This window comes from Solanum dulcamara, chromosome 6 (assembly GCF_947179165.1).
Source record: "Solanum dulcamara chromosome 6, daSolDulc1.2, whole genome shotgun sequence".
NCBI lineage: Eukaryota > Viridiplantae > Streptophyta > Magnoliopsida > Solanales > Solanaceae > Solanum > Solanum dulcamara.
The window spans coordinates 39,104,444-39,125,048 of NC_077242.1; the positions used below are offsets into that span (position 1 = coordinate 39,104,444).

Here is a 20,605-nt window from a genome sequence, read left to right on the forward strand (position 1 = left end):
GGAAATCCTAAGTGGACTTTATTAATAATGAAGGCGGCGAGAGCAAAGTTCTCCGTAGGTCAGTTGGTAAATGATATTTAGGGTTTTTGCCTCTTCTTTCAAAGGCCTAGGTTCGATTCTCGCCGGTCGCAAATATGTTTTTAATTCCTTTTTTAACTCTTTAATTTTCGGTTATTATGTTTTGGGTTGTACAATTGTACTTATTTAAATTTTAACCTAAGATGAAAGGGTTTATAGGCTTTTTAGTTTTTTTAATATAGATAAATTTTTATTCTAGTTTTTATATTATTTGATGAAGCATATGAATATTTAACTATTTGTAAGGATTAATCACAAATTTTCTAAAGTATTAATATTCCACTGTTTAATTATTCATAAGGATTACATAAATTATATAGTGTTAATAGTTAATTATATCATATTCTTATTCTTTTTTAATTTACAAAAAATCCTTAAATTTTGTTGAATCTGGATACATCGCAAAACGTCATGATACATCACGTAAAGTGATGTATTCGATTGATATATCGCGTCAAGTGATGAATCCGGTCGATACATCACATAAAGTGATGTATCCAACGTCCCTATATATCACGTAAAGTGACTTATCCGACATGTACATTGCGTTGAGTGATGTATCTGATCGATATATCCCGTAAAGTAATGTATCTGTCGTCTCGATACATCACGTAAAATATTGTGTTCGGGAACAAGAGAGAGTAGGAATTTTGTAATTTTTTTAAATGATAGAAAATTTTAAAAAATATGGTAAAATAAAATATGTATTTAGGTAATTTTTCCTAATTATTCATGACTTATATTAAGTTATTTGGTTGCTCCATATTGAGGGTAATGTACTTTAAAAAATAATCTAAATACAATATATTCACTATATAAAAAAACCAAAAGTAGGATGTATCTAAGGGGGTTTCTCAAATTCACATGAACTCACTGTTTTCCTATCTAATTATGTATAATAGTATTATAATTTTAAAAAGAAACGTGTGACGTCAAACTCAAAGTATCATACAATGCATGTAAGGTCAGATATTCAAACCTTGTGTCTATCTTATGTTTTTCTCAAAATAGGATAACATCTCTAATAAGTGGTTCTTAATCCCCATTTGTTTGCACTTAATGAATATCTTAATCTTAATCATTCATATCTCAATTATTCAGTCCATTTTCGAGGTTTAAATCTAATCATTAAATGCGTTTGTGTTTTCTTATTTTACAATCACTTAATGAGTCTAATGCGACTGGGATGGTTTGGGCACGTGAAGAGGAGAGACACAGATGCCCCAGTGCAGAGGTGTGAGAGGTTGGCCATGGATGATTTCAGAAGAGGTAGGGGTAGGCCGAAGAAATATTAAGGAGAGGTGATTAGATAGGACATGGCGCAGTTACAACTTATCGAGGACATGACCTTAGATAGGAGGGTATGTAGGACCCACATTAGGGTAGAAGGCTAGTTCATAGTATCGTTATTCTTCCTTTTTAGTAAGCGTATTAGCGCTCTATAATTCCTTGTGATCTGATTTCTGTTATTATCTATTACTTTATGTACTTTGATTACTCTATTTTATCTAGGTTGCTTTTGTTATTTGCTTTGCCATATCGCTTTGAACTTCTTATCCTTATCTAACTTATTTTTTGTGATTTTACTGAGCCGAAGGTCTTTCGAAGACAACCGTCCTACTTTGGTAGGAGTTAAGTCTGCGTACACTTTACCCTCCCAGACCCACGTTATGGGATTTCACTAGGTTGTTGTAATAAAGTCTTAATATTAATATCATTAAGATATCTATTTAAGAATTTGTATAAAAATGACCATTCACGGCTACTCGATCTACTTTCACTCACCACCCGCAACCACTATTTCAGCCACAACTATCACCACTACCTACCATCCACAACGACCATCCTCATTCCAACCACAACCATTACTATCGCTAATCACCAAATCACTTGTCATAACCATTATTCGTGATTTCCAATAATCACCACCAACTATTATTACATTCACTAATCAATATGGATAATTACAACCTTAGTCAATATTATATATCGCTAATCGTCTTCATCATTCACCATCACCATTATCTATTAGTATCATTCCACTACTAATTATGAGTCGCCGCTTGATCTTGGGCGCATTTATAAGCCCATGCACTATGTTTGGCCATTGTTGTGTGGCATTCTGAGAAGTTATTGAAGCCAAATGACGTATTTTGGATGGAATATCAAGCAAGTCTGCAATAAGGTATGAGTTCCAACATATGCAGGAAGTTTGCAAAACAAAAGGCAGGAAAAATGGTCCTGGCGCTATAGTGGCGCGATGCGCCACTACAGCGTCAAACCTGCACAGATTCTAGTGGAGCGACGTGCCAGGATGCAAACTACTGAGGTATGTTTTAGGCGTGATAGTGGTGTGATGCCTCACTGCAGCGCCAAGCGAAATTCTTCAGAAATTCTCTAGGCGCGATAGTGGCGCGATGCCCCACTGCAGCGCCAAGTGAAATTCTTCAGAAATTCTCTGGGCGCGATAGTGGCGTGATGCCCCACTGCAACGTTCTGCCCTTCAATAATTGAAAGAAAAGAGCACTTTAAATAGTTTCTTGTGCTAGGGCAACAGGGGCAGACGTTTTTTGGAGGCGGAAAAAGAAAAGAAGAAAGAAGAAGAGAAGCACAAAAACATCTTAGGTTCCTTTCTTCCTTTATTGTATTTTAATGTGTATGGAATTGATTCCTTAGTGTTGTTATTTACATATGAGTAGCTAAACACCCAAATTCTGGGGCTATAGCTACGAAACATGGTTTAATAGCATTTAAACTTGGTGGAAGATGGGTTGTTGATTCTAATTACTCTTTCAGTCTTGTGGTTATGATTTTGATGTTTGGCCAGCATTAAGATATATGTGTTGTTTATCTTGAAATCGGAAGAGGACAGGTAGATAGAACAAAGAATGGAAGGAATGTGTTCATACTAATATATGTTAGCGTGATTAGTAGATAGGATGTTTGTGACACATACCTATTTACCACATTTGGTTATGATAAAGGATGATAGTTAAATGCATTTTTATTGTTTCATACCTATCACCTCTCAACGATGTAGTTAGGTTGGCAATGAAAATAGGCAATTATAGGTCGGAAAACCATAATTGGATTATTAACCTTTTTTATCAGTAATTAAATAGCCCATTGGAAACTAAGATTGGATAATAGTAAACTTGATTTCACGTTATGCTATAGCCCTGGAATCTCTTAAAGCCTGATTAATATACATAACTATTGCATTGTCTTCACTTCGAAGAAGTTTTTATACTTTTAAAAATCAGTAACAAACAATCTTAAACTCATTGCATAACTATAATTAGTGTAGGCATTTGAAAGAAACTGTTTGCCTTATCAAGGTCCCTGTGGGTTCGATATCTGGCTTGAAAGAGCCGTTTTACTACTTGAGAGACTACGTACACTTGCGTGTGCAATTGTAGCCACAACAAGTTTTTGGCGCCGTTGCCGGAACCTTAGAAATTAGGCAAATTGACTTTCTATATTGATTATGCTAGCGTTAACAACTTGGTTTTAGCTGTGAATTTTCGCAGGTAACTTAAACATTACACTAGATAGAGACAAAGAGCTTGTAGATCCGTTATCCGAGCCTGAACGATTCTTTCAGCGGAAAAAGCGAACAGCGGCTTCGCAAAACTTAATACATAAACTAAATCTGGCGAAAAATCATGATTTAGAAGGAGAGGTCTTGCCAGAGGAGCTCCCTGCAGCCATGGCAGCCAGGATAGTACGTGATGTGGCAGTCTCACTCACTGCAAATGTCACCTCCAGCATTCAGAAACCGCCATCTGGAGGGAGATTTAAATTAAAACAGAACATGGTGCAATTGTTGCACTCTAATGGACAGTTCACGGGATTACCTCATAAAGATCCTCAAGTTCACATCCAAAATTTTTGGAGATCAGCGACACTTACACGCCAATTGGGGTATCTCCTGATTATGTGAGACTAACATTGTTTCCTTTTTCTTTAATAGGAGAAGCCAAGAGGTGGTTGAAGTCGAAACCACCAAATTCAATCACTTCATGAAATGATTTGGCCCGCAAGTTTCTTATAAGGTTTTTCCCTTCGGGGAAGACGGCTAAGTTGAGGGCTGAAATTTTGAGCTTCAAGCAAAAGTTAGGAGAAAATTTGTACCAATCGTGGGACAGATTTAAATCATTACTCATTAGTTGCCCTCATCATTATCAAGCTAACGAAGTGTTGGTCCATACCTTCATAGAAGGGTTGGAACCCAACACCAAAATTCTTCTTGATTCAGCTGCAGGTGGGCAAGCCTTGGAGAAAACATATGATGAGTTATACACATTGTTAAATCGCATATCCCAAGGAAATCCGGAGTGGAACGGAGAAAATGCTAGATCTGTCACCCAAAAACAAGTAGGCATGTTAGAGGTTGATGCAGTAACTGCATTAACAGCACAAATTACAGCAATTCAAAATATGATAACAACACATTTCAACACGCTAGTAAAAGGATAGCAGCAGGCTTCAGTGAGCATGGTTCAACAACAACATATGTGGTGCGAAGTATGTGGAAGCAGTGAGCATGTGGTCGAATATTGTGGAGCAAATCCAGAATCAATAAATTTTGTAGGTAATGCACCTAAGGGTGTTGGTATCCAAAACTATGGAAATACTTACAACCCAAATTGGAGAAACCATCCTAACTTCTCATGGGGTGGAAATCAACAAAATCATCATCAAGGGCAAACTCAATACAGACCACAAGGAGGTGGACACCAATACAATAATCCTAGTCAAGGATGCAATGCTCAAAGTCAAGGTGATCAAGGATCAAGAAAATCGGGAAGCATGAGTGTTGAGGACATGTTAAAACAAATCATCACAAACCAAGCCAAGCTAGCTTCCGATGTCCGACAAAATCAACTGGCTACCCAAAATTTAGAGAAACAGCTTGGGCAATTGGCAAGTGCACATAGTTCTCGCCAACAAGGGGGCTTACTAGGTAACACTGATCCCAATCCCAAACAGGTGAATGTTGTGAGTACTCGCAGTGGTCGCCCACTTACTAAATTGGCTCCTAAAGTACAATCGGCAGAGGAAAAAGGCAAAGATTTGTATTCTTGGTACTTAAGCCTTTGAATATTAGTATTGGTATTTTGAAACTCTCTAAGATTTGTATTTGATACTTGATATACTTGTTCACTTGGACTTAATGCTACCTTATTGAACCGCTTATAATGAAAAGGGAAATTTAGAATTTTTAATGGCTCTAAGTCCAAAGGTTATACACCACTAAGCTTTATGCTTAGCGATAGTTGTTTCCTATCGTAGGTGATATGCAAGGCGGGATATGAAGATGGTCATGTGGAGTAGACTTTTTGGGAGCTCTTTTGAAGATCACATATGCATATACATCTAGTTTTTGTATATTATTTTGGGGACTTGTACATGATACATGTGTGGCACTTATTTATGAAATATTGAAGGCTTGTAACTTAAACCAAGTGACAAATTTTGTTATTTTAGAGTGTGCTTTTAACTCAAGTAATGCAATATACTAGGTCATATTTTGACTTGTCATTTTACACGAAGGAATATAATATTTTTGTGATAATTACTTATTTGAAGTTTTGTGTATTTTATGGACCTGCAGTATTGTTGAATTGGAAATCATTTTTTTAAATAAAACTCATATATCTTATTTCAATAAGTTTTTTTTTAGGGTAAAATAATAGAAATAATTAGTTTTTGTTTCGTAAGTGGTATTCTCCTAAAAGGGGATGCTACACTGAAGAGGCACAAAAAGGCCATTGGGTGGCAAATGGCTGATCTTCATGGCATCAGCCCTGCTTTATGCATGAACAGAATTTTCATGGAAGAAGGACATAAGGCTAGTGCACAACCACAACGCCGGTTGAACCCCATCATGAAAGAGGTTGTGAAAAAAGAGATAATTAAGTGGCTAGATGCAGGCATAATATACCCAATTTCTGACAGTAAGTGGGTAAGCCCAGTTTAGTGTGTACCAAAGAAAGGGGGAATGACTGTGATAACCAATGAAAAAAACGAGTTAATACCTACAAGAACAGTGACTGGGTGGCGCATATGCATGGACTACAGAAAGTTGAATGATGCAACAAGAAAAGATCACTACCCTGTACCGTTCATTGACCAAATGCTTGATAGGTTAGCAGGCCAATAATATTACTGTTTCTTAGACGGATATTCAGGTTACAATCAAATCACCATTGCACCAGAGGATAAAGAAAAGACAACATTCACATGCCCTTACGGGACTTACGCATTCAAGCGTATGCCATTTGGCCTTTGCAATGCTCCTGCCACTTTTCAGAGGTGTATGATTGCAATATTTCATGATATGGTGGAAGAGTTTGTAGAGGTTTTCATGGATGACTTTTTAGTTTTCGGAGAGTCTTTTGATCTTTGCTTGAAAAATCTAGAGAAAGTACTTGCAAGATGTGAAGAAACAAACCTTGTCTTAAACTGGGAGAAGTGTCATTTCTTGGTAAAAGAGGGTATTGTGTTGGGACATAAAGTGTCAAAAGATGGGTTGAAAGTGGACAAAACAAAAATTGAAGTGATTGAGAAACTTCCGCCACCAATCTCAGTAAAAGGAGTTCGTAGTTTTTTAGGCCATGCCGGATTCTACCGGCGTTTCATCAAAGATTTTTCAAAGATAGCCAAACTAATGTGTGGGTTGCTCGAAAAAGAGGTAAAATTTGTTTTTGATGATGAATGTTTGCAGGCATTTGAACTCTTGAAGAAAAAGCTGATTGAAGCCCCTATCTTACTAGCTCCTAACTGGGAGTTACCTTTTGTGCTGATGTGTGACGCAAGCGACACAGCAGTGGGTGCTGTTCTGGGACAAAAGAAGGAGAAAATTTTTCATTCCATTTGTTATGCAAGCAAAACTCTTGACTCTGCTCAGGCCAATTACACGGTCACGGAGAAGGAAATGCTGGCGTTAGTCTATGCGTTTGATAAATTCCGCTCTTACTTGGTAGGTACAAAAGTGATTGTTTTTACTGACCATGCAGCTCTTAGGTACCTATTCAACAAGAAGGATGTCAAGCCAAGGCTCATTAGATGGATTCTGTTGTTACAAGAATTCGATATTGAAATCAAAGATAGGAGGGGATGCGAAAATCAAATAGCAGACCATCTATCAAGATTAGAGGGTTCGCCCCATGTGGCTGAGCAGGAGCCGATAAAAGAGGAATTTCCGGATGAGCAACTACTGGAAATAGAGGTACAGAATCTCCCATGGTACGCAGATATTGTGAACTACCTTGTTAGTGGAGTGTTCCCTCCTGATGCTACCTCACAACAAAAGAAGAAGCTCATGCATGATGCTCGCCTCTACATATGGGATGAGCCTTATTTATTCAAGTGAGGTGTTGAATGGTGAGGAGATGTGGGCCAGAAGCAGAGGTACACCAAGTATTGGTTACATGCCACTCATCACCATATGGCGGCCATTATGGAGGAGAGCGTACTGCACATAAGGTACTTTAATTGGGTTTTTTTGGCCTACGTTGTTTAATAACGCTGCAGGTTATATGAAGAACTGTGACCAATGTCAAAGAACGGGCACCATATCACGAAGACATAAAATGCCTTTGAACAACATTCTAGAGGTTGAAATCTTCGATGTACGGGGAATGGACTTCATGGGTCCTTTTCTGCCCTCATGTGGAAATCAATATCTTAGATGAAGCTTTTGGGGCATACCGAACAGCATACAAAACACCCATTGGAACCTCCCCATACCAAATGGTATTTGGTAAAGCGTGTCACCTACCAGTGGAGTTAGAACATCAAGCTTACTAGGCAATCAAGAAGCTTAATTTGAATCCAGAGCTAGCAGGCCGGAAGAGGTTGAATCAATTGCACGAGTTGGAAGAGTTTAGGCTCCATGCTTATGAAGATGCCAAGCTCTACAAGGAGAAAACAAAGCGATGGCATGACAAGCACATCATCATTCGCACTTTCGAACCTGGGCAAAAGGTACTCCTCTTCAATTCTAGACTCAAGCTCTTCCCTGGAAAATTGCGATCAGAATGGAGTGGACCTTTTGAGGTAGTGCGTACAACGTCACATGGAGCTGTGGAATTGTGGAATACAATGAAAACATCTACATTCTTGGTAAATGGACAAAGAGTAAAAAATTACTTTGGTGAAGATGTTAATCGGGAAGAGGAAGCCATCGAACTGGAAAATAAGTGAGGCAATAGCTGGGTCGTGCCACCACCGAAAATAAGGCGCTGCACGGGAGGCAACCCGTGATGTGTATCGTAACTTAGGACTTATAGTTTGTAATTTTATTTTTCTTTAAAAATAGAGTTTGATGTTGCGATTATATGTATATATATATATATATATTGCGTCGAGCAACGACCAAAAATAAGGCACTAGGTGGGAGGCAACCCACCCAGTTGTTTATATAATTGTGAAAATTTCATGTGCAGAACAACAGGTAGCAGTGTAGAACAAGCTGGAGTTTGGAGAAGCATAGGCAGAAAAACAGCTCTTGGCGCTACAATGGCGCGATGCGCCACTGCAGCTCCAAAATCTGCATAGATTCTAGTGGCGCGATGCGCTAGAAGGCAAACTACTGAGGCATGTTTTGGGCGATATAGTAGCGCGAGGTGCCACTGCAGCGCCATAACAAAATTCTTCAGAAATTCATTGTTGAGCTACACTGGCGCGACGCCCCATTGTAGCGCCATAACAAAATTATGAAAAATTAGTGTGGAGCTACACTGGCGCGATGCACCACTACAGCTCCACTAGCAGGGTCGGGCCAAAAGCCTAAATATGAGGTTTAAAACAGACCAAAACCCCCAAAACCCTCCATTACCTCAATTGCCTCCATTATCTCCATTTTTCTCCTCCACTAGCCAACCCTAAAACTCCCACAACCCTTCCCTTTCAACTTCCCATCTAATTTCTAAAACTCCCAAAACTTTTCCCCTTCAACTTCCACTCTAATTTCTACTATAAATCACCTTCCTCCACACATATATTATCCCACAAAACATTTACCTCACCAAACCATCACTAAATCTTCTTTCTCTTCTTTTTGAACTTTTCCAAACAACCACATTACCAAGAATCTGATTTCTTTCTTCCAAATTACCCTTCTCATCTCTAATGGCATCCAAACGAAAACAAGTGGCCCAAGGAGTTGGCAGCAAGAGGGCCCAAAAAACTGGGACTTCTTTAACCACTGGACAAACAAGCTCAGGGATACCACCGCATCGATTTGGTAGGCAAGCAGTGGAGCAGTATGGACTAGATTGGTTTGACTCCCAGAAAGAAGCTAAATACATGGGAGATGAATATGTGAATGAAGGAAAGCTACAGACGGAGTTTCCCCAAATTCACGAGATGGTCTACAATCTGGGTCTTCAATTCATTTTTGAAGACCAAGGTGAGTGCAATTTAACTCTTGTCCGTGAATTTTATGCAAATTAGAACACTGATCAGTCAAGTACCAATAAGGTAGAGGTTCGGGGTAAAGTTATCCATTTTTCAACTAGAAGTTTGAATAAGTTTTTGGGGATACCACATTGTGATTTTAATGAATTTATAGATATGAAAGAACAACCACCATACCGAGATATTCGTCATACTCTTTGTGGTACTAACTCCGTTGTACGATGGGAGAGGGCAAAAGACACCGGTAGGCACAGTACGCTGCATTATTCACATTTGAATAGTAAAGCCAAGGTGTGATTGAAAATCATGTGCAGTGTCTTGTTGCCATGTAAGCATGTGTCAGAAGTGACTAGGGAAAGGGTTGTCCTAGTTTACTGTTTGATGAAGGGGTTACAGGTAAATGCAGGGTTGGTGATCCATCGCAATATGCTTAAATTCAAAAATAATAAGAGGTGGCGTTTCTGTTATGGAAGCATAATAACCCGAATGTTGAGGGCTTAAGGAGTTGAGGAAGAAAGTCACGATCTAAGTGCACCAAGGGTGCCGCATTTGATTTGTAAGGTGGTTGACGTGACCAAAACAAGGAGTCATGACGCAGCATAGGGACAAATGTTATCGGCTGTAGAACGATAAGCTCGCGACGAAAGTTGGATGGGTCGCATGTTTGGAATGGCAAAATTACAATTGCGTATTGGTGGTCGTACGGCAATGGACGACGAGATGATAGAATTGGCAGAGCGTTATCCTATTATGAATAGTGCTATGCATATGTGCAGGGTAGGGATAGCTTTTCAAGACCCTTTGGATGATGATGAACCCACCATGGAAGAGGTGGGAGAAGACGAGGAAGATGAAGAACTAGAGGATACGGCTACCACTGCTCTTATAGTGGTAGATAACACAGCCACCATAACTGGAGGAGATGATGACTGAGCTATGCAGGGAGTTCTTTCTTTCACTCTTAAAACTATGCATTGTTATAAAGCACTGGGGACAGTGCTTTGTTTAAGTGTGGGGTGAGAGTTGGAATTGATCATTGTACCTTTGTAGAAACTTTATTTTAGTGCATTTTTCATTTTGGGTTTCTTGGTAGTTGTTTTCGGTTCTTTAGCCAAGGATAGTCCCTTTTGAACCGTACAAAAAAAATGTGTTTTAGTCTGTTGGTATGAAAAATGTCTGACTAGGCTATGCATGTGAGGGAAGGCATGTTATGAAATAAAATGACTAGTTTAAGACACTTAAATTCTTGTATTTGATTCAGGTGATGCATGCTTAATTTTAATTCATATGATTGTGTAGTTGGCATTTAATAGTTATCATCCTTCAATTGTACATGTGCTATATGTGAGTGAGGATTGTATGTATTCAGTGCAGACAAATCGAGAGCTAGAACTTGCCCGGGGTGTATGCGAAACAAAATAAAGATTGTATAGTTTAGGAAAAAAACTGGGCATTTCTTAGATAGCCTTGGTTATTTTCCCTTGCTTTATACTAAACCCAAGCTTTCAATACTCTCTTATCCCTATTGAGCCTCACTTTGCAGTTTAATCAATCCGACCCACAAAAAAAATGGGTGATGTATCCGTCCCACCATTTTAAATCACAACCTATCAAGACCTATGCAATCCTAAAACTATTGCATTCTTGTATTAGTAGAGCAAAACACGAAGGGCAAGCCTATGGAAATCCTTGTGTCGCACATGAAATTGTTTGAGAGACTGAGTGATTTTTTTTTTTTGCAATATACACAGAAAGCTACTCTAGTACTTGGGGGTATTTCGATGTAGTGAGATGCACATGTTAAATTGTAAGGATTTGATAATCTATAGAATGTCCAATTAAATGATGCATATGGGTTTGCTGTGTTATAGAGTAAATTCTTGAGTTTAAGAGGTGTTGAACTAGTTAGATGATTAAACATATGTAGCTAGGTGCTCAAGGTATATCTGAGACAAATTGCCTTAGGTTCATGCTAGGATCAACGTCTACGCTCAATTCAGGTGTTTATTTGAGGACGAACAAAAGTCTAAGTGGAGGGTGGTGATCTTGGGCGCATTTATAAGCCCATGCACTATGTTTGACCATTGTTGTGTGGCATTCTGAGAAGTTATTGAAGCCAAATGACGTATTTTGGATGGAATATCAAGCAAGTGTGCAATAAGGTATGAGTTCCAACATATGCAGTAAGTTTGCAAAGCAAAAGGCAGGAAAAATGGTCCTGGCGCTATAGTGGCGCGATGCGCCACTGCAGCGTCAAACCTGTAAAAATTCTAGTGGCGCGACGCGCCAGGATGCAAACTACTGAGGCATGTTTTGGGCGCGATGCCTCACTACAGCGCCAAGCGAAATTCTTCAGAAATTCTCTGGGCGGGATAGTGGCGCGATGCCCCACTGCAGCGCCAAGCGAAATTCTTCAGAAATTCTCTGGGCGCGATAGTGGTGCAATGCCCCACTGCAACGTTCTGCCCTTCAATAATTGAAAGAAAAGAGCACTTTAAATAGTTTCTTGTGCTAGGGCAACAGGGGCAGACATTTTTTGGAGGCGGAAAAAGAAGAGAAGAAAGAAAAAAGAAGAAGAGAAGCACAAAAACATCTTAGGTTCCTTTCTTCCTTTATTGTATTTTAAATGTGTATGGAATTGATTCCTTGGTGTTGTTATTTACATATGAGTAGCTAAACACCCAAATTTTGAGCTATAGCTACGAAACATGGTTTAATAGCATTTAAACTTGGTGGAAGATGGGTTGTTGATTCTAAATAATGAGAAATTTTATACATTCAGATGTTCAAAAAATAAGCAGTATTAATTATTTAATATTCAAACTTCAATATAATATCTTAATATTTTAATGTGTATTCAAATTTAGTGTTACACCCCGTACTTTTGTACCTTGGAACGCGTTCTTAAGTCTCTTGAAAGGCTCTTAAGTTTCTTAAGGTTTTCTAAAGTTTTTTAAAGCTTCTTAAGACTTCTTAAGAACTCTTAATCTCTTAAGAGTTACCATGTGAGCCGAATAATCTATAACGCTATCAAACAACTCTAAGAAAAGGAGAATGAGATACCCTATAATAGAAAAGATTGGAAATAGGGTCGTAAGAATCTGAAAGGAGTTGAAGACCAAGTAATGAGTCGCACGACTCGACGTACTTACGTAAGCTACCAATTTAAAAATCTTACATACTTAAGCTACTTGAGCACATACCAAGGTTACGTAGTAAGGATTACATAGGTTCGTAAAGTAAGATGAGATTACGAATCCATGAGGAGGAAAAGAAAGCGACATATGGCAGCCCATCAGAGAGTGCCACGTGGTAGCATTAGAGAGTGCCATGTGGCAGCAGTGGAGCAAGGGTGGTGGGCCCCACATGCCACGTGGCATCCCATAAGTGGAGGAGGTGGTGGGTTGGCCCTATGAGGGTTTGACACGTGTCACCACTTGGGGCTTGACACATGTCACCTTCTAAGGTGGCCCATATATATATTTTATGACTTTTTAAGCTCATACTTATCCTTTAACTTCATCCTCATCAAGAAAATTCTAGAAAAGAGGAGAAGGGAAACCTCTAGCTAGAAGAGAAAGAGAGCCTCTGTTTTGGAGCCAAAAAAGGGTAAGTTCTCCGATTTCGCTTCATGAATTTATTATCTAGGGTATACCATTGTGGTATGAAGGTGTTATTAATGTAAATTTATGGTTTAGATCAGCAACAAAATGTTATCAAACAGCCACAAAGTTTTATTCGCGCTAAAGGAACTTCTGAGGCAAGTTTTGGCGAGTTTCGGCCAAGGTAAGGTTTTTTCTTTTGAAATGGAGTTTATGATGTTGTTATAAGGTGTAATACATGTCTTAAATAAGGCTGGAAGTGGAAAAATTGTATAAGGATGATTGACGTTAGAAACCAACTAAATTGAAGCGGTTATAGCTAAATCGAAGTTGAGTAGTTGGTTGTCGTTGTGGTGCTGCGGGTGCAGCTGGTTGGGTTTCATGTTGTAGGGCTTTAAAGTGTTTAAAAAGGGTGTGGGTGCTGTCTTTTGCATTCACACGACCCTCCATTTGGTATGGTTAAAGATTTTGTAAAATAAAGATTAAAAACTCTATTTTCGTATCGTAGTTTGGAGCTTGTATTGTGTAAGGTTGAAGTGATTTACTTGTAAATATGCTGCTGGTTGTTGGTGGTAGTATGGTTGTTGATATTGGGTCCGAGTTAAATCTCGGGGATATTGAAGTTATAGGGGAGATGCTGCCCAATTTTTGGTAGATTTGAAACTAGTAACAAACTAGTCGAGGGTAATGGATAAGGAAATAACTCCTATGAGTACTTGGGTGTAGAGTTGGAAATTGAAAAGTGAAGGGTCATTAACCTTAGTGTTACTTTCATGTTAAATAGGTTCAAGAGACGACGAGGCGAACGTGTAAGATTAATCCGTAAGAGGTATGTGAAGCCCTTTCTTTCTCTTGGCATGTCTTTGACATAAGTATGTAAAGTTATCTTCTTTCTCTTGGCATGATTAAATAGAGCTATCCTTTTTTTCTCTTGGTATGTTGTCGACATAAGTATGATGCTATTATGCTATAAATATTCATGTAGCTCCATCATGGGTTGGGTACATTATATGGTGATATGGTAATGCATAAGAAAGTTATGATACCGAGCTCATGACGGACCGGGTACGATATATGCATATGATGATTCCATGAGGAAAAGTAGAGAGTATGTAAAGTTTATTCTTCCTCTTCCTTTGGCATGTCCTAATTGTAAGTAAATTGTGATACGAGCTATGGGGTAACTCCATTCTTAAGTCTTAAATGTAATTCGTATCTCTTATTCACTTCTGAATGTCAAACTCTTGTAGTAAATTGAACTAATTTCCTTGAACTCTATTTGCTGAGAAGTACTGGATGCATCAGCTTCTAGTCCTAAGGACTATATGACGACGGGTATCCCTGGCTCTATGAACTGTCAGTATTGCTTTAGTGCATGTCTAGGGTCCCCAAGATTCTAAGTAATATAGGCCCTAATGGCATTTAGAGGGCACTCGAGATGGATACACCACTACTCTAGTCCTCAAACGATAGCTTAATCTTCTTACATGGTCAAGTCTCTGATAATGATTTAAATTGCATATGGTTACTCGTTATTCTACTCGTACATATGGTTAATATATCTTCCACCGAGTCCCATAAAGGGCCGGATACGATATAAGATGATATAAGTATTCACCGAGTCCCATAAAGGATCAGGTATGACCGAGTTCCATGAAGGATCGGGTACGACCGAATCCTATAAAGGGCCGGGTACGATATATGATGACATGATTATTCACTAAGTCCTATAAAGGGTCGAGTACGACCGAGTCCCATAAAGGACCGGATATGATATATGATGGTATAATTATTGTGATAGTATGTTTATTTATCGAGTCCCGCAGTGGGCCGAGTAAGGAATATGACATTGAGATACACGACTTCATTTTATAAGATGCAGGTACAGTGATTTATAAATTGTTATATTTGTTCCCTGCATCCCTGTATCAACTGTACTCTCTTGCGGTAGTTTATGCTTTACATACTCAGTACACATGTCGTACTAACCCCCCATTCTTGGAGGACTGCGTTCATGCCCGCAGGTACAGACGCATATTTTGGAGACCCACCAGCTTAGGACTCCTCTCAGCAAGTTCGAGAGAAGCTCCATTGTACCGGAGCCTAGTTGTGGTACTGGTCTCTTGATTCGTACATTTGCTTTGTTTATTCAGGGGTACGGTGGGGCCCCTGTCCCGCCTTATGTTACTGTTCTTACTCTTAGAGGTCTGTGGACATGTATGTGGGTTGTGTATGAGTTGTATATGCATGTATGTACAGTGATGCCTATGATAAGGCTCGCCGGCTTATATGTTATCCTGCCTGTTGATGTGCTATAACTTAAACAGGGGACAAGTTTACTTACAGATAGTAGGGATATACACGAGTGCCCAATTCAGACACCCGTCACGGCCTACGGGGTTGGATCGTGACATTTAGACCTATAAATTTTAATACACATTTTAATATTTAGATATGCATTTAAATTGAGAGTCTTGATTTTAATAAAAATAAATAAGCCCCTCGTAAGTGTAGGACGTGTATTATTTGAATTAAACCGAAAAACCAAACCAAATTAAATCAAATTTTAATTTGGATTATTTTTTTGGTTTGGTTTCAAATTAAAGATTTCCTTTTTTTGATTTTTTGGTTTGATTTCAAATTTAGAAAAATAAAAACCAAAAAATTTAAAAAATCGAATTATTATATATTACTAATTAAAGTTTTATTCATGACTTATATTAAAAAGTATATTTAACTGGTAAAGTTGTTGCCATGTGACCAGGAGGTCACGAGTTCAAGCTTTGGAAACAGCCTCTGCAGAAATGTAAGTTAAGACTGCGTACAATAGACCCTTGTGGTCGGGCCCTTCCCCGAATCCCGCACATAGCGGGAGTTTTAGTGCATCGGGCTGTCCTTTATATTTTTTTTAGCATGTATATATAACTTTGATTATACTATTAATTATTGACATAATCGAATAACTAAATCAAAAAAAATCAAACTGAAAAGTGAAAACCGAACCAAATTATTTTTTTTGATTTAAATTGAATTACTTTTTTTTTTAAAATCGAAAATCAAAAAATCAAAATCGAATAACACAAAATTGAATCAAAAAATCAAATGCACACCCAATGCTAACATTTCGTGTGTTTTACTAATAGGCTATTCCGCCTAAAAACCTACCATACAGTCTCTTACCCGTCGTCATCGAGATAGGAAGTAGTTGGGGTTTTGGGTCGGGTACAATTTGGAACTCAAAAGTCAAAAATCACAAAACCCTAACAAAAACCCTAGCTCTCTCAACACCAGCAGACAACAGCATCAGCATCATCTTCTCCAGAGGAAGCCGATGAAGACTGTATCAGGCAAAGTAAAATCTACAACTCCAATCTCTCTCTCCGATGCAGCAAAATCCTTCTCCAAATTTGCTGTATCAGACCATGAAGCTTCACACGCCGTTTCCTTATATGTCCAACGTGCTGCCGATTCATTCAACAAGCTTGTTAAGGTTCATCAGAAACTCAGTTCCAATTGTGTGAAAAAGGAGCATTCTAATGATGATATCGAAATTTCAGAAAGTAGGCGTCATCACAAGAAAATTCGGGAGGTGGGTTTAAAGGTTGAAGATGTAGTGAAGAATGAGGATATCCCAAATGGGTTCCGAGAAAGCAAGAATCTTGTCAAGGAAGAAAACCCGGAAGCTGATACGAGGAATAAGACCAAAAACTCATCAAAAGTTGATAAAGTGAAGGATCAGAAACTGATAAAGACTGAACAACGACTCGATCTAGGCGAAGGAGAGACAGAAACATCCAACCTAAATGAGCTGGAGTTTGTTCAAATAGATGTGGAACTGGAGCTCAAGGAAGTTAAGGAAGGTGGTATGACAAGTAGAGATAAGAAGAAGAAGAAGAAAAAAAAAAAGAAGGATAGAGGTGTAGGTGACAGTGAGCACGAGGTGGGGAAAGTGGAAGAAGATTTGGGTAATAAAGCAGAGGAGGAAGGGAAGAAGAGGAAGAGTATGGATCCTGATGCTGGTGAAAATGCTGGTTCAGCAGAGCAGAGTAGTAAGAAAAAGAGTAAAAAGAGAAGAATTGAAGGTGAAAAGTAATTGAATTATCTGAGTCGTAGGAATATTGTTGCTGTTGTTGCTGCTATTGTTGAGGATCAGAGTTATACCTTTCTGTGTAACACCTGCGAATTGTCCCTTGTGGATATCATTGCTAAAGCTGTATTGATATATCGATTCAAGTAATCTTTTTTGAGATATGATTCAATTTGAAATGATTATGGATTTAAAGCAGTATGGTTGACATATCAGAATTGAATTTAGGATTCTAACTATCTTTTTTTGATTTAAGGTAACATTTTTCGGATCCAATCTATCTTACAAAGAAGAAGCATATGGTTATACACATTGGGCAAATTGAAAGCTGCAAAGCTAACATGTTTTTGTTCATTTCTGTTTCTTCACATTATTTAAATTTGTGTAACATCTTTGCTAATTATTGGAGCTTGTTATTGATTGGTTAACTGGTTGTATGACTCAGTAGCACACTTTTGGATATGTTTTTTCTCACTTCTTCCTAATTCTCACATGCTGAACCCTTGGAAGTTGTAGCTAGTCAGTCCAAATGCATAGGCTAGTAAGATAAATTCATAGCTGTTCATTAGCCTCAGTAGAGGAAGAAACGGAAAAGAATGCAATTTTTGAAAGAGCTGGTCGGTTATCTTCAGGACCGGAAGATGTTTCATCCAATCTGTTTTCCTAGGTTAGCATAGTCTGACTGCCTTCTTTGAGCTAAAGGATTTGAGTTAAGCAATTTGCCAAAGAGCAAGAGTTCACTTGGGAGGAAATATGCTGGTTGAACTGCAAGCTAGTCGATGGAGTTGTATATTTCACATACTTCAGCATCTTATTAAGGCATATATTATGGAAACAAAGTGACAATCAGTCTTTACCTCTATATTCACACACACTACAATATTTGATAGCACATATGTAAGAAAGTAGAGTGTTAGACGTATTATAATGGATAATAAATGATTAGACCTAAATAATGCTGCTGGTCAGTCTAATTGACACCTTATGTAATTTGGTGCAATGGTTCGTCTTAATCCTTTTGGGTGGATGAGATATAGGGTGGTGGTAATAGAATTGTTTGGGTTGAAAAAGGGCTTATAAAGGTAGAGAATTGGATTTTGAGTTGCTACAGGAGGTCAGGGCTTTTGCGAATGCCTGTTTCGGGCAGTGTTAAAGAATCTGCTTTAGAGGAGTTCCACTGTGAACCGTAAATTATTCAAATCAAGTGGGTTGGTTAGCTTTCTGTTCTTTCTAGATAGTGTGAGTTTTATGTGCAAGAAATTGTGTTTGTGTTACTTGATAAGAAACACCTACCAAAAAACTGAGACACCACAATCATAGCTTTTGTATGTGAGAAGCATGATAATCAGGTGATGATGAATGCTTATCTGCTGTTACTTTTTGCATGAAAATATTAATAACAAAAATACCTATCTTCTTTTCGCCTGTCGTCCTCTCCTACTTTCTTACATGGTGCCATTCTTCTTTTACCTTTGAAATTTGAATAATCCCAAAGAAAAATAGAAGACATTGTAATTTTTTCCTCTTACTAGCTAGCAAGGCTTCACTAACCGAAGTTCTTAAAAATCCTATGCTGTATAACTCAAAGTGGAAAAGTAGGAATGGCCTCAAGGAGTAACAAATTATGAGGGAGTGATGTTGCTTAAGTTAAACTGTTTGAGATATTCTGATGAGTATCAACCAATGGTGCTATGATGGAAGCACGAAGTGAGGCTGTCTGAATCATCTACTATAGACCTTGGATGGTGGATAGGCATATTGTTTAGACAAAATGGATTTGAGGAAGGTATTTGCATGTAGTCCTTGCTACACAATTCCCTGGCAAGTTGGGAAGGGTGCTACTATAAGCTTTACATTTTACGTCTTATTTTTTTTTTAAGGTGGTGTTCAAGCCAGCTTGTGCACCTCAACTAATTCCATGGGTTGAGGAGAAAAAGCTGTTGGAAGAAAAGAAATGAAGAAGAAATAAAAAGAAAATGGAAAACAATAAGAAAGAAAAGAAAATAGTAAAAATAATTTTTAAAAAATGAAATACACACGTGAAGTGCCTATATTTCATCAATTTTACACAGATCTAATTGAATTGTTTGGGTTGTGCACCTCAATTAATTCCATGGGTACATTTCATGTCCTATTTTGATTATCATATTTCCTTGCATTTTCCTATATCTGTTCTGTCATGTAATGCTTTAAACAAACTATATTACTCAATACTTATACGAAGATTAAGTTTTTAGCACCCTTAGAAATTGTAAATCTGGACATGTTTGCATCTGGATTTGTGATGTTAAGACCACAATAAGTGGACTACTTCAAACACGGAACAATAACATTCTTTTCATTCTAATTTTGTCTCTCTGTTCATGGCCTACAAAGGATTATCTGGCATGGTTGCAAGATATTCAAATTGCACTTGCTAAGAGGTCCTGCGACAGCTTTTCATATAGAAAACGATCTTTCGTAGAGTCATCTGCAGACCAAATAAAGATACCATGAAGTGTTCCCTGACTCCTTAGTTTGCTGCATGCAACAAAGAATCCATGTCTAGGAGACAAGCCACCACTGTTGTCAGTTCCAAAGCTAACTAGAATGTTGCCTCCTTTATAGTTATACATCTGAGTTTCAAAGAACTGTAGGAACTGAGGAATGGTTGTGCCCTTTTCATAGGCATAAAATTGTAAGTTGACATAGTCTATTAGATGGCCATACTTTTTCCAGAGTGCTAAATAGTGCACTTGCACTGAATCATCGGCATATGGTGCTATTGATGTGTAAGTGACAACATTGTTTTGTTTAATATAGTACAACAGTCGCCCAATGCACTCGGCGAATGTATCTGGATCTGCATTGAGGTATTCATAATCTATATCTATTGCATCCAGGTTATACTCTTTCACTATCGTGGTGATTGAATGTATTGCTTTTCTTACCCATGAAGTAATTGAAGTAGGAGTGAAGGTGGCATTTTTACCATTCACTGTATCACCACCGAGACTCATTCCTACCTTAACGTTTTTATACTGGGCCTTGATGGAAGAAATATGAGAAGGGGTGAGGTTATCAGTGTCCCAATAGACCAGGAAGTCACCATTAGTGGGTTCTGGTGTTTTTGTGTTTGTGTAGTCTATAGCGAAGGAGAGGAGGAAGTGAAAGTCAATATTTGGATTAATTGGGACATCAGAGAATGTGACATTCTTGCCCTCAGCTGCAATGTATTCTCTGAAAACCACAGGGGCAGAATGCTAGAGCTGCCTCGGTCGTAGGGGAAATGTTGAAGAGAGCTTGAAGGACAAGAAGTGAGATGCAGAATTTTAAAGACTCCATGATTGCTTGGAGTTGGAAGGATCCCTTGTTCTTCTTATTGGTATTTAACCAAAGTAGATGCCGATTAAAATATTTCTCCTTCAACAAG

General features: G+C 38.3%; 1 protein-coding gene and 1 pseudogene across 1 annotated transcript; one reads left to right on the forward strand and one right to left on the reverse strand.

Moving 5' to 3' along the window:
* Nucleotides 1-16,258: 16,258 nt before the first annotated feature.
* LOC129893503 (uncharacterized) lies at nucleotides 16,259-17,391 on the forward strand. Its single transcript, XM_055969042.1, has one exon. The coding sequence runs from the start codon at nucleotides 16,438-16,440 to the stop codon at nucleotides 17,197-17,199; it is 762 nt and encodes a 253-aa protein (XP_055825017.1). The 5' UTR covers nucleotides 16,259-16,437; the 3' UTR covers nucleotides 17,200-17,391.
* A 2,204-nt stretch (nucleotides 17,392-19,595) lies between these two features.
* On the reverse strand, nucleotides 19,596-20,517 carry LOC129892835 (chitinase 2-like; annotated as a pseudogene).
* Between the last annotated feature and the right edge of the window lie 88 nt (nucleotides 20,518-20,605).